This window comes from Nyctereutes procyonoides, unplaced genomic scaffold, assembly GCF_905146905.1.
Source record: "Nyctereutes procyonoides isolate TBG_1078 unplaced genomic scaffold, NYPRO_anot_genome, whole genome shotgun sequence".
In the NCBI taxonomy this organism is placed as follows: domain Eukaryota; kingdom Metazoa; phylum Chordata; class Mammalia; order Carnivora; family Canidae; genus Nyctereutes; species Nyctereutes procyonoides.
In genome coordinates, this window is record NW_026575048.1 from 22,624,745 (window position 1) to 22,638,867 (window position 14,123).

Here is a 14,123-nt window from a genome sequence, read left to right on the forward strand (position 1 = left end):
ACCTGAAGAAACTGATTTCTTTATTGAGAGATGGTTTTGGTAGTTTTTTTAAAAAGGAATTTTCAAGGATAGTTTTGGCTAGACATGCCTTTTATCTTAAATACGGACTTTAAAATCTGAGATTTGACTCTATTAGTTCACTCAATTGTCACAAACTGCCACTGTACACAAAGTATTTTATCTTGTCTTAGTAGTGATGGCATTCCTGTCAAGCAAGTGGCATTTAGAACTAGAATCCTTTGACTTATGATGTGGACGTATATTTTTCCAGAAAAAAAGGGAAAGTTGACACTTGATGTATTTATAGGTGATTTATCTCTTTTTTGATTTTGGAAATGGGTAGATGTAGGTTAGGGTGTTTTTAGTTACATTAAAGCCTATCTTTTTTATTGGCTGTTATTAATTATTCCAGGATGTGTAATTATATCAGGTGTTTTTTTTTTCTTTTAATCTCTCTCTCTTTTTTTTTTTTAATCTGTAGAATGGTGGACATGACAATAAGGTCAACTGCATACAGTGGCATCAAGATAATGGTTGTTTGTATAGTTGTTCAGATGATAAATATATTGTGGAATGGAATACACAGACATGCAAAGTAAAGTGGTGAGTAATATTGATGGTTCCATGGTATTGGAGGGGTAACTTGGTTATTGTTGAAAATGCATTAGAGTTGACCAATCAAAGACTGTTCTTGGCTGTAGGTCGAGTTTGATTTTGGACACACAGAAAGTAGATAAATACTAATGAGGTTATAGGCTGTCAAAGAACTTTTTAATCAGGCTTGTAAGATTTTAATACATTAATGTTAAATGATATGAGAGTAAAATAATTGCACAAGACATACCATAAGACATATCCATGAGTTGGATAGTGTTGGCAAGGCCTGGTGGTAGAGAAGGGATTTGATTTGGCCTTTAGGAGAGGTAAGATCTGAAATGAAGAGGGTAGAAGAATCCTTTGGGGGGCAGGGGAGGAAGGTGGGTGGGGAGATGGCAAGACCAAGGCTAGGAGAAAGGGACGTGAAAGATTTAGAGGATTTACATACTAGGGAATAATGGCTAGTAGAGGATATGGGCCAAAGTATCTTAAGAGTCTGGCCTTACCTGTCATACATAAAAATCTCAGACAACTTTTCTAGTTCAAGCACCTAATCCTATGATAGGCTTTATAATAGATGTTTAGTAAATGTTGAATTAGTTCAGCTTAGGCAGATGAGGACCCTAGGAACGATAATGAAGCCTGTGGTCTTCTAGCTAGTAAGCGGCAGGAAAGAAGTTCTTATCTGCTGTCTTGGATTCTGGTCCAGTGTTTTCCTGCTGTTTTAAAGTTGTTTTCTTGGAGTTCTAGATTCTATGTCATAAGCAGGAGAGAGTGCCACTGAACGTCATGTTTTTTTTTATTTTATTTTATTTTATTTCTTTATACATGAGAGACATAGAGGGAGAGAGGCAGAGACACAGGCAGAGGGAGAAGCAGGCTCCATGCAGGGAGCCTGATGTGGGACTCCCATCTGGGCACTCCAGGATCACAACCTGAGCCAAAGGCAGACACTCAACCTCTGAACCACCCAGGCATCCCTGAACTTTATGTCTTAAGAATAAAGTCACCAAGATGATACTTTAGGAAAAGGTGATCTGCCAGCATTGTGTAGAATAAATGGAAAAGATCTGGTTCAAAGGCAAAGGAGCCAGATTCCAAGTGGTTGTAGTAGTTCAAGAGTGGTCTGGTTAAGTGAGAGGTGAAAATGGAAAAGATACCAACTAAGAACATTTGGGTAACATGGAAGGGGGTATTAAGTAACAGAAAGAAGTTAAATGTAACTCTTAACTTTTCAGCTTTGTGAATTTACCAGGAGAGTAGTGGTTCAGTTCGTGGAAATTACAGCCAGAAGAGCAAAATGGTTTTGAGTTTTCAGACAAGTTGAATTTGAAATAATACATGAAAGTCAAGCAGGTGGGGTGGTGATAAAGGCTTAGAATTTGAAGGAGGGCTTGGGGCAGGAGGTGCAGATGAACAAGTCATCTGCCTGGAGGTTCCATAAATATTGTACCTCCATTTATCTGTGGCAGTATTTTCCCCACTGATGACTGTCAGAAATACCTGTGGAGATTCTCCACTAGGTCTGGGGTGGGGCCCCTGCAACTGTATGTGCTTCACATAAGGGCTTCTAATGTTCAGGGCTCTTGTTCACATTCTACAGTGTTGGGTTTAATCCCAGAAATAGGTTGGATCTGAGCCTGAACTCTCATCCCCACTATGTCCCATACGATACCGTGTTTCTACCTTCATTATTGGCATTCTTAGGCTACTGTTAATAGATTCCGTGTTCCATTTTAGTTATTATGTGTTTACTTCCTACTATGGAAGATGAGAATTTAGCCCTTGGCCTCTAGCCTCTCCTCTTTTCATTCTCTCAGTATTGTTACATCACAGTTTTTTGATGAAGGGCTGTTCACTGTTTGCATTAAATATTATTACAGATAAGCCTTGTACTCTACCAGGTTTATATTATTTTTTGGCATGAAACTGTGCTTTTCTTAGGTCATAGAGTTGCCTTACTGTTCGTTTGCTTAGTTTTGTATATACCTATTATTTGCTCATTTTCACTTTCACAGTAGGATGTTATTTGGGGGACACATCAGTTAATCAGTTATATTTATTTATTTTTATTTATTTATTTTAAAGATTTTATTCATGAGAGACACTGAGAGAGAAGTAGAGACATAGGCAGAGGGAGAAGCAGGCTCTGACTCCATCCTAGGACCCCTAGGATCACACCTTGAGTTGAAGGCAGACCCTCAACTGCTGAGCCACCCAGACATACCAGTTATACCAGTTATATTTATTTCTTGAAGGCTTCCCTCCAAGGTTCATCTATTTCTTGGAGGACTTCTCAGCTTTCTTCCAGGATCTGCTGATCAGTGATGTTCCTGGGATTTTCTTTCATTATTATCCTGAGAATTCTCTTTGTCAGATGGAACCTCTTTCTTGGATCCCATTTTCTCTTCGTTGGATTACTCTTCTCTTTTTTGTGAAATCCACTAATTGGTAGCTTCCTAAGACAAGTATGTGGACAGTAAATTTACTGAGATTTTGCGCATCTACCGACGGCTTTATTGTATCATCACAGTTGACTTAAGAGTGTGAAGAGAGAATTTTAGGTTGGAAATAACTCAGGATTTTGAAGCATTGGTTCATTGATTTATTTATGGTTCATTGGTTTTTAGTTTTCAGTATTAATTATCCTTATGTTCTAAAATATCCAGTGTGTTTTTATTTAGTTAGTGAATTACTCAAGGGACCATTTACCCCGGGAGTATTCATGTTCTTCATTTTTCCTTCAACGGTTTTTTTGACAATTTCATCCCTCTGTTGTCTTTGATCTTTCTCTAGTGTAACCTACCCTTACATAGATGTTATCTCCTGGACTAATCCCTTAAATTTATTCTTATTTTCCCTTTTGTCCTTTTCTTTTGTTACGGAGGAGATTTCCCCTATTTCATCTTCCAACCTTGGAGCCAATTTTTAAATTTCTCTACCCATACTTTTAACTTCTGGGAGCTTTGTTTTTGTTCTTTTAATATTTCTTTTGGTTGCTTCATGTTTCCTTCATGGATATAATATTTTCTAACTCTCTGAAGATAATAATTACAGGATTTAAAGTATTTTTCTTTTATTCCTTATATCATCTCTCTCTTAAAGATGTGTTGTGATTTTTGATTTTAGCTTCTTCTATGTTAAAGGCATTCTTCAAATGACTGAGGATCCTTGGCTGCCTGTTATTTGAAAATAAAATATTAAAAAGCCGATTGGAAGGCCTGTGTGGGTGGGTGGCTCAATTGTGGGCTTCATTTGTAGAGTGATGAGGAAGGCTTCAAATGTCAGATTGTGTGGGTTATTACTTTGCCCTCAGTCACATTTTCTACAGAGAAATCTTCTAGTGCTGTGATGTGCATGTGAATTACTTGCGCAGACAGCTGAGCTGATTCAGTAGGTCCAGGTGGGGTTTGGGAGTCAAATTCTAATAAGTTCTCAGGTGATACTGATGTGTAGGAGGTTACTTTGTGAGTTGCACAGCTCTTAATGGGGGGGGAGGGTTGGTGGTAGAAGGGGGGAGCTGTGGCAGTGGTAGTTCTGTGACTGTTTCAGTGCTGAGTGGGAAGGTAGATTCAAGGAAGCTTGTCAGATGGTGACCCTGTCTTTTTTAAAATATGTGTGTTAAGTGAATATGTGTGGAATAATGAATATAAAATGTTGAAGCTGTGGGAATTCCTGAGAAATTGTTGAAAGTGTTAGCTGAAAAGGATAAAGGAAGAGGTCTCCTATGTTACTGCTGTCTCTCCTTGATAACTAGTAAAGTTGAGTGTTTTCATGTTTATTGACAATTTGTATTTCTTGTATGAATTGCCTGTTTATTTCTTTCATGTGTTTTTATTTTGAGTTCTTTTTTTGGACTTGAGTTATTTTTTTTTAATATAAAGAGCTATTCATGTATTTTGAATATTAATCCTTTTCTCATAGTTTATATTTTTGATATTTTCTAGCCTTTTGCTTTTAAATATATGATTTGTAGTACAGAATTTTTATTTATTTAAATCAGATTATTTTTCCCATTATGATTTATGGTTTGTAACTGCTTTGGAACGTCTTTCCTAAGCCAGGATTGTAAAAACACTCTTCTATACATTTTTTAATACTTAATTTTCATCAGTTTTAGTTTAATCAGTTTTTTGTGTGTGTAGTGTAAGAGAGGAATCTACTTTTGTTTTTCCAAATGAGTAATTTGACATATTCCTTTTTTTTTATTTTTTTTTATTTTTTTTTTTTTTAATTCTTTTATTTATTTATGATAGTCACAGAGAGAGAGAGAGAGAGAGGCAGAGACATAGGCAGAGGGAGAAGCAGGCTCCATGCACCGGGAGCCCGATGTGGGACTCGATCCCGGGTCTCCAGGATCGCGCCCTGGGCCAAAGGCAGGCGCCAAACCGCTGCGCTACCCAGGGATCCCTAATTTGACATATTCCAATGTGACTGGCAGAGCAGTATTTTTTTTTTACTTATAACTAACCTTTTTTGGGAAGAAGATTGCTACTGTTGTTTCTTGATTTTATAAGTGAATAGCCAAGCTCCTTGTTGTGTATAAATATATTAATGTGTGTGACGACCTGCAAAGATTCATGTTGCTACTCATGTTTAAAATATTGGAAGGGGATCATCTAGACCTAATTTACTTTGCTTTGTCAGATTGGGGTATATCTATGTTGATTTGGGATAGAAATAACTTTTTTGGACTGTAGCTTGAGAAATAATTTGTGTTGCTAAGTAAACTAAAGGCCACCCTTCCACAGAGTGCAGGAACCATGGTGGGGATAGGATGGACTTGTGGTCCAGTCAGCCTGATAGAGTTTCTTGGACATTCACAAAATCTATAGATTATAGATCACAGGGGGCACAACTTCTCATTTTACATTTTTAAAACTCTTACTCTTACATTTTCTGGTACTTCTTGAGAATTTGTTTTATTGGCCAGGCTTTACCTTAGTGTACTTCTGTGGTTAGTCACTTGACACAGGTTTTTAGGGAATGCAATGTGGCATTGAACGTTAAGTAATATTTTAACGCCTGATTTGTTTTTTGTTATCTTTTTGCTCTGTTTTCTCCAAATTCATTGAGATGTTTTTATTTCTCTTCACAATACAGCAAATGGAAAGGCGACAATAGCAGTGTCAGCTCCCTGTGTATCAGCCCAGATGGAAAGATGTTGCTTTCAGCTGGCCGAACAATCAAACTGTGGGTTTTGGAGACCAAAGAAATCTACAGAGTGAGTGAATCAAATTAGTTGTAAGCCTCATAGTCATCTAGAGTAAGTGTGGAGAAGGGAAGAAAGTCTGAGCCATAGCATATTGTTTTAAGAATACAGATTTGTTGTTTTCATACATATCAAATAGTAGAATCTGTAGCAGTTACTTCCAAATCTGGTTTGTTGATATTAAATAGGTTAGACGTGTCAATTTCAAATGCATTTGAAAAATGAATAGAACAAATAAGTAGAGTTTGAATTAAAAATTTTTTATTCTGCTATAGAATGATAGTTTTATTTCTAGCTTACATCCAGCATTTAGTACGTTTGCAGAATTTACTATAGCGATATAATATTGCATTTTGAGTGTGTCAGGGGTGTACTTTTGGTGCTGTGATGATGCCTTAAAATTGTGGTTTCGACTCACTGAGAGTAAAATGAGGACCTACAATTCCTTGGCTGTGTCTGAGCACCCAGGCATCCCTTTAAACATGCATAGAATTAAGTGGATTTTTAATGCAAAAATGGAAGAAAGAGTAGGGTGGTGAGAGTTAGAAGGACATTGTGATTTTTCAGTATTTTCAGATGGAGTTTTTAAAAGTGAGAGGAATGTAGCACAAATAACCTCACTTACTTAGAATTCAGTTTAGCTGTTACCTTTATCCTGGAGTTCTGATTTCAGATATGGATCATATGTATTGCTTATGGTCCGTCCACGTGGACTCTTAATTTTTGTTGCTGCTCTGTGCCCTCTCCTAAATGAGATTTGACTTTCTCTAGCACTTCACAGGCCATGCAACGCCAGTTTCATCACTTACCTTCACTACTATCAGACCTCCTAATGAGAGCCAGCCGTTTGATGGAATCACAGGTCTTTATTTCTTGTCTGGAGCAGTACATGACCGGTTACTCAACGTCTGGTATGTAGTCTTTTGGATCTGGGAGGTAGCATTGCCTTGAAAGAATATGTCACAGCCTGTACGGTTCATATAAGTGATAAATGTGAGACTTATTTTATTGTACTTAATGTTAGATTTACTTGTAATGAAGAATAGAGCCTGCCTAAAAAAACAGGTATAAGAAAACCGTAAGAGCATTTAATAGAACCTCCTCCTTGCTTGTTTAGAGGTATAGTGGTCTAAATATTTTTGTGACTGGGCAAGTTATAAATAACCTTTTAAAAATTTGGGCTAATCTCTGATTTTGTTGAAATAGATAGGACTTCTAGGTTAGTGCAGTAATGTCTATTTATGGATGTTTCACTGAGGACATTTAATTCTTTGGCTTTGTCTGGAAATCTCCAGGTAGCTCCCCCACCCCCTTTTTTGCAATAGTTGCTGTTATTAACTTTCCTTGGAACTCTCCCCTTTTTTTTTCGTAATTTTTTTTTTTTAAGATTTTATTTTTAAGTTATCTCTACAACCAATGTGGGGCTTGAATTTACAACCCGGAGATCAAGAATTGATGTGCTCTACTGACTGAGCCAGCTAGGTGCCCCTGGAACTACTTTAAAAAGTAAAAGTTAATTTGGTATTAAATAGCCATTGGGCAATTTTTAATTTGAAGAAGATAAGAGTTTTCTTGGATTTTATGAGATCTGAGAGTGAACTTTTTTTTTTAAAAGCTGCTATTCATGGATAGAATAAGTGGAGATTTAAAAAAACTATTTTCTCATCCTAGTAATAAATTAGTTGAATGTGTTCTTCTATCATATCAAGTTATTATGAATTTATGCTACATAATATTCAGATACAAGTGGTCCTTATACAAGTGGGCCTTATCACATATGTAATCTTGACATAGTTGGGTGGAGATAGGTTCATAAGGCCTAATGTGGACTTCTTTTCACCTTCAAACTTTTGGCTGAGCCATAGTTCCTAATTATGTCCCTCATAATCACATTGTGTTGGTTTTCTCTCCTGTTTCTAGTTTTTGAGGCATGCCAGTTGGGATAATTCCTTTTAGTTTCATAAGATTTAAAACTTAAGAAATTAGTAATGCCAAAAAGTTAAAATCTGCCACCAAAACCTCCTGATCTTAGTCTTAAAAATGCTTCACCTCTTTGGCTCCCTAGACCTAAAGGTCTCTAGCACAAAATTTCTTCTATAAAAGAGAAGTTGATTTTTGTTTTAACATCCCTCAAATTGTTATGTGTAGGTCTGAGGACTTCCTGGTAACAGGAGTAAACTTGAAAAATTAAAAACTCACTTTAAAAGGCTGCCCCAGAGGGCCATTTATGGAAAATTTTGTGTTTTGTTTTTTTTTTAATTTATTCATGAGAGACACAGAGAGGCAGAGACATAGGCAGAGGGAGAAGTAGGCTCCCTGTGGGGAGGCTGATGTGGGACTCAATCCCAGGACCCAGGGATCACGCCCTGAGCCAAAGGCAGACACTCAAACCGTTGAGCCACCCAGACATCTCTTAAAAAAGTTTTTATTTAAATTCCAGTTAGTTAACATACAGTATAATATTAGTTTCTGGTGTACAATATTACAATATGCTGATTCAGTATTTCCACATAGCACCTGGTGCTCATTACAAGGGCACGCCTTTTTTTTTTTTTTAAGAGCAATGTGGTGGGGGCAGAGGGAGATGGAGAGAATTGCAGGCACAATGCCTAGCTCCACCCATGTCTCTGCAAATGGCAAGTTTTCATTTTTTTTTAATTGAATACACCATTTGTGTGTGTGTGTATGAATCACATCATCTTTATTCATCAATTGATGGACATGTGGGCTGTTTCCATAATTTGACTCTTGTAGATATTTGTTACTGCAGAAACATCAGGGTGCATGTATCCCTTTGAGTTAGTATTTTTGTATTCTTTGGGTAAATACCTAGTAATGTGATTGCTGGATCACTTTTTGAAGAACTTGCATGCTGTTTTCCAGTATGGCTGTACCAGTTTGCATTCCCAAGGAATGGATGGAAATTTATGTTTCTGTATTGGAAATATTCAGTGTCCCAGTACCATTTATTGAAAAGAGTATTTCCAGTGAACTGGGTTTGCACATATACATGGGTATACACATACAGTCAGTTCTGGTTATTTGCAGTAGTTATGTTATAATAAGTCCTCATGAGCACTGAGTTGGTGAGGTTGAACTATTATTTCTCTGGGAAATACAAGGCTAGGTTTCTGCAAGCCTCGTTGGTCACATCTTTGTCATTTAATCAATACATAACCTTGTCTTATGTGTTTCTATTTAATAATACTTTATTATACAGACACACAGTTGATTAATTCATACCATAACAGAGTTTACCTAGCACAAATATTTTTTTCCATAAGGAATATCAGCTTTTTTTCTCTTAGGTACATTCATAGGGGACATTTTAAAAGCAAAATCACCAACAAGGGGATCCCTGGGTGGCTCAGTAGTTTAGTGCCTGCCTTTGGCCCAAGGCGCCATCCTGGAGTCCCAGGATCGAGTCCCACATCGGGCTCCCGGCATGGAGCCTGCTTCTCCCTCCTCCTGTGTCTCTGCCTCTCTTTCTCTCCATGTCTATCATAAATAAATAAATCTTAAAAAAATCACCAACAAAAAGCATAAAAGCAAAAAACGTGGCACTAAAAAATCTTTTTAGTATTCTAAATAATACTAATAATACTAGTTTGTTGTATGAGAGCTGATGTAAGTCAGAGGATAGCCTTGTTTAACATTGTCGGCAACTCTTATTTTTCACTGCTATGAGCATACCCTGTTAAGACCATGGAAGTTCCACAAGTACTGATTTGGGGGTTTATAAATAAATTTTAGCAAGTAGGCAAATTCTTAAACAATGAATCAACAATTAATAAGGATCATTTGGGTGAATACACATATAGGTCTGTTTCCGGACTCTTTTCTTCTTCGTAGTGGTGTGATAAAATTCTCAGATTAATCTGTAGCTTCAGTGTGAACCCAGTCAAAATCTTAGAAGACACTTTTATAGAAATTGACAGTCTGATTTTAAAATTCAAATGAAAATACAGAGGACATAGAGGAGCAAAACAATGTTGAAAAAGCAGAAAAAGTTGGAGAGCTCACATTGCCTAATTTCCTGAGTTGTTAAGCTATAATAATCGATACAATGTGGTACTGGCATCAAGATAGGCAAATAATAGTGGAAAAGAATAGAGAATATTACTCATTGTTTAAATCTCCGTAAGTGCATTAGTGCTTTTTCTCTTCCTTTCATCATCCATGGTAAATGGCAGTGACACAGATGTGTCCCTGAGTGTGTGATCTGTAGAAACCTTTCAAGATACAAAAGCTGTGGGGAATCTAATGTTGTGATTCCCCATAGGCGCTCATGATTTTTTGTTTGTTTTTTAAATTTCTTTTTATCTAATCATTGGTTTTGTTATCTAGGCAGGTCCGGTCAGAAAACAGAGAAAAGAATGCAGTGATGTCTTTTACAGTTACAGATGAACCTGTGTATATTGATTTGACTTTGTCAGAAAATAAAGAAGAGGTAAATGGCCTGATTTTTGAGAATTTGTTTTTGGATTTTGCAAATTGTATTTTTAAAATTAGTGTATTGATGATTTAATGATTTGGGAAAGAAGGGGACACAAAGGAGGAAGAACAAAATACAACAAAAATCTTAGACTGTTCAAGTAAGCTTAGACTGTTCAAGGTAAATCACTGTGGTGAATGCTTATGGATGGGGGATGGGGACTGTGGGCAGAGGTGTTTTCAGCAATCCCTACTGCTCTTACATGCAAGGCCTACCTATTCCCTTTTGCCAGTCTCTGCACTTGGTAGTGGTGACTTCGCTCCTTTGACTTCCAGGCTGTATTCTCCTTGACTAATAACTTCTTCCCCTAAACTTTGATTTCTAAACTTTACAAAAACTCCAATTGTCATTTTGATGAGAGTAATGATTTTTAAATGCAGCAATTGTGTAACCTTGGTGTTCTAACTTCTCTGGTTATTTAAAGGGTTGGGTTTGGGGGAGAACAGCTTAAATTTGATAAGTGTATTAAAGCAATTATCCATTAGAGTAGACTGAAGTGTATTAACCCCTTAGAATAATCAGTAAATTTTTCTTTTAGCCTGTCAAGTTAGCTGTTGTTTGCAGAGATGGTCAAGTTCATCTTTTTGAACACATATTAAATGGGTAAGAAATTTCTCAAGTTTATTTTCTTTCCCTGATTTGTTATTCTTTTTTATTCCCACTTCAATATTCTTTGCATTATGATTACTTTTCAGTTAGATTATTTTGAAAGCATTATTGCTTATCCATATGACCAATTATTTTGAAAGCATTATTAATTATCCATATGACTACATACATTCTTAGTGAGAACTCAAAAGTTTTTAGAATCATGGACCATTTCTTCATATATGTGGTTAGTAAAGTAGTTTTATAATAATATGCTTAGTAAATGTTAGTAGTTCTGATAATCTATTTTAAAAGAAAGTGGTTCGGTTGGAAAACTTTGCTTGTGAACTTGGTAAAACCTTAATTTCTAACTTAGATAATACATATGTGGGTCAGTGAAACATGGCAATGCTAATGTTTTGGTGAGTAGAGGGGAGTGAGGCTGGTGGGATGTGTAGTAGTCATAGACCAAGGGTCAGTAAATTATGACCTGTGGGTCAAATCAGTATGATCATATGTGGTGCCCAAAACTAAAATATTATCTGTTCTTTATAGAAAGTTTGCCAACCTTTACCCATACTCTATAAACATGGTCTAAAACTCAGTCATGTAAACTTTAAAGTTATTTCAACTTTTTGTCAGTTGGTCTTTCCTTTTATAATCCTGGTGTAGGACTTTATTTAAATATAAAATAGTGTATGAAAGCATAAAACATTATTTAGGATATATAGACAATTGATTATTAAGCATAATTCTCCCTCCACTGAGTTCTATTCCCTAGAGGTAACTGTTCACATTTTTTGTGTAACACTTGAGGCCTTTATTTACAGTCATGCATGTACGTGGAATATATAATTGAGGGTCTAGGGGATCCTGGGTGGTGCAGCGGTTTGGCGCCTGCCTTTGGCCCAGGGCGCGATCCTGGAGACCCGAGATTGAGTCCCACGTCGGGCTCCCGGTGCATGGAGCCTGCTTCTCCCTCTGCCTATGTCTCTGCCTCTCTCTCTCTCTCTCTCTCTCTGTGTGACTATCATAAATAAATAAAAATTATAATTGAGGGCCTGGAAGTAGTGGGCAGCAGTGAGGACTTGGGCACTTCTCCTTAGGCAATACAGTAAGCCATTGGCTTTTATGCAGAAGATTGATGAGGTTTGACCTAAGTATTAAGACATTAAGCTTTAAGCCATTCTGTCTGATGTGTTGAGAATAGCCTACAGAGGGGTGAAAGGCCAAAGCAGAGACCAGAAGTCCTGGACAGATGATTGTGGAGTCCAGATAACTAGGAGGAGTGAGTTGGAAAGATAGGAGCAGTGTGGTATACTTGTGGGTGATAAGATGTCTGTGATGGGAGGAGTAAGTGACTGAGACACAGTAGAGGCCACGGTTGTTGGAGGTGGCAAGGGTATGGAACTGAGAGGACCATGTGTCAGATTATCAGGCTGTGTGGTGAATATGGAGACCACTAAGAAAGTGTTGGATGGATTGACAGTGGAGCCACTAAAATATTTAAGAAATAAAGGGGAGTGACCCAGAAATGAATGGATGACAGCAGGAGATGGAGGTAGCTGGTATCTGGTGACAACACTTTGCAAGGTTTTAGAGGTGAAAGAGGGAGAGACTACTTGTCTTGAAATGTTTGTGACAAACAGGAAGCACACTTAAATCCTGTCCAGGGCTGCTGACACAAAGGCTATGGAGGCAAAACAGGTACGACCTGGGAGATCTGTCCTCATGAGCCAGCATAGAGCAAGAAGGTGAAGAAAGTCCTGAGAGAAGAAATTGAGGATGGGATTCTTTTGATAAAATTTTGCTGAAATTTTGCTCCTGGAACTGTGTTGCAGAGATCCTAGTGAGGCTTTTGGGGGTTGGAAACAATTGGAGATGGAGCTGATTGGAGCAGATATAGTCAGTCATCTGGTGCTGAAGCTCAAGGCAGTGAGAGAGCACCTGGGAGCTTGGGCCCCTTGTGGAACTTGACAGTGGGATAGGAGGGCACATGGGTCTCCAGGCAAATTTTGATGGTGAAGTCTTGCTAGATGATAGATAAGGTCTTGACAGCAACACTAGTGCTGTTGGGGACCCTGGTCACGCGAGTTGTAGTGTGGAGGCCACAGGAGGGTTGCATTTTCTGACTCAATGCCAACTTCAAAGCATTCGTATGAGATGTTACCTCAAATTTTCTAATTAATTTTTTTTCACTTCTAGATACTGCAAAAAGCCTTTGACTTCAAACTGCACAATTCAGATAGCAACACCTGGGAAAGGCAAGAAATCAACACCAAAACCCATCCCTATTCTAGCAGCTGGTTTTTGCTCAGACAAAATGTCATTGTTGCTTGTATATGGGAATTGGTTTCAGCCCATCATTGAGCGAGTGGTACGTAGATGCTACTCTGGAGTAGAGCAATACAACATCAATATGGCCATGGAAGAAAATGATTTTGAAATGATTCCTTGGTCTGCTTATTGGAATACTTAAAGAAGTCACATATTTTCCCTTAACTGAAGGACCTTTCACTGGGTGGTTTATTTTAGTTCGTGAGAGCTATGGATATAATTTTACTTAACCCAGCATATCGAAAATATTTTAATCCTTAGTCAATATGAAAATTATTTGAGATAGTTTATTCTCTTTCCTCCTTTATTTAATATTATGTCTTTGATGTTTGGTGTATATTTTCACTTACAAACACATCTCAGTTTGGAATAGCCTCATTTCAAGTGTTAAGTACCTCCATGTCCCTAGTAGGTAATATTTTGGTCAACATAGGTATGAGTGAATTTTGCTCAATTCTCCCAAAGCTAAATCTTAATAAATGAGCCCTTGGTAATAGTACTCACTGAATTTTCTCAGTGGAAATTTAATGAGTGGTACAGTTACTTAACTTTTGATTATAGAAGTTTCTTTGGAGACTTTTGGTAAGTGATGAGCATGTCCAATAGGTGATTTCTTCAGCTTGCATTTGTACTATTTTTTTTTAAGATTTTATTTATTCATGAGAGACAAAGAGAGGGATTCCCTCTCTGTCTCTGCCCAGAGACCTAGGCAGAAGGAGAAGCAGGCTTCTCATGGGGAGCCTGATATGGGATTGGATCCCAGGACCCTGGGATCACACCCTGAGCTGAAGGCAGATGCTCAACCACTGAACCACCGAGGTGTCCCTATACTGCTTTTATTCAGTAAGGCCCCCTGGGAGATGATGAGTGGAATATTACATGCCCAAGCAAACT

The 14,123-nt window shown here is 37.6% G+C and overlaps 1 protein-coding gene and 1 non-coding gene across 2 annotated transcripts in view; both read left to right on the plus strand.

Annotated features, from left to right (window-relative positions):
* Positions 1-14,123, plus strand: part of WDR43 (WD repeat domain 43) — a 50,429-nt gene that overhangs the window by 10,168 nt on the left and 26,138 nt on the right. The window contains exons 3-8 of the mRNA XM_055327004.1: positions 482-603; positions 5,701-5,821; positions 6,581-6,720; positions 10,157-10,259; positions 10,843-10,907; positions 13,098-13,269. Coding sequence (XP_055182979.1) covers positions 482-603; positions 5,701-5,821; positions 6,581-6,720; positions 10,157-10,259; positions 10,843-10,907; positions 13,098-13,269 — 723 coding nt within the window. The remainder of the gene's footprint in view (positions 1-481; positions 604-5,700; positions 5,822-6,580; positions 6,721-10,156; positions 10,260-10,842; positions 10,908-13,097; positions 13,270-14,123) is intronic.
* On the plus strand, positions 6,189-6,273 carry LOC129511231 (small nucleolar RNA SNORD53/SNORD92). Its single transcript, XR_008664780.1, has one exon. It is a non-coding gene; the product is annotated as a small nucleolar RNA SNORD53/SNORD92 (small nucleolar RNA).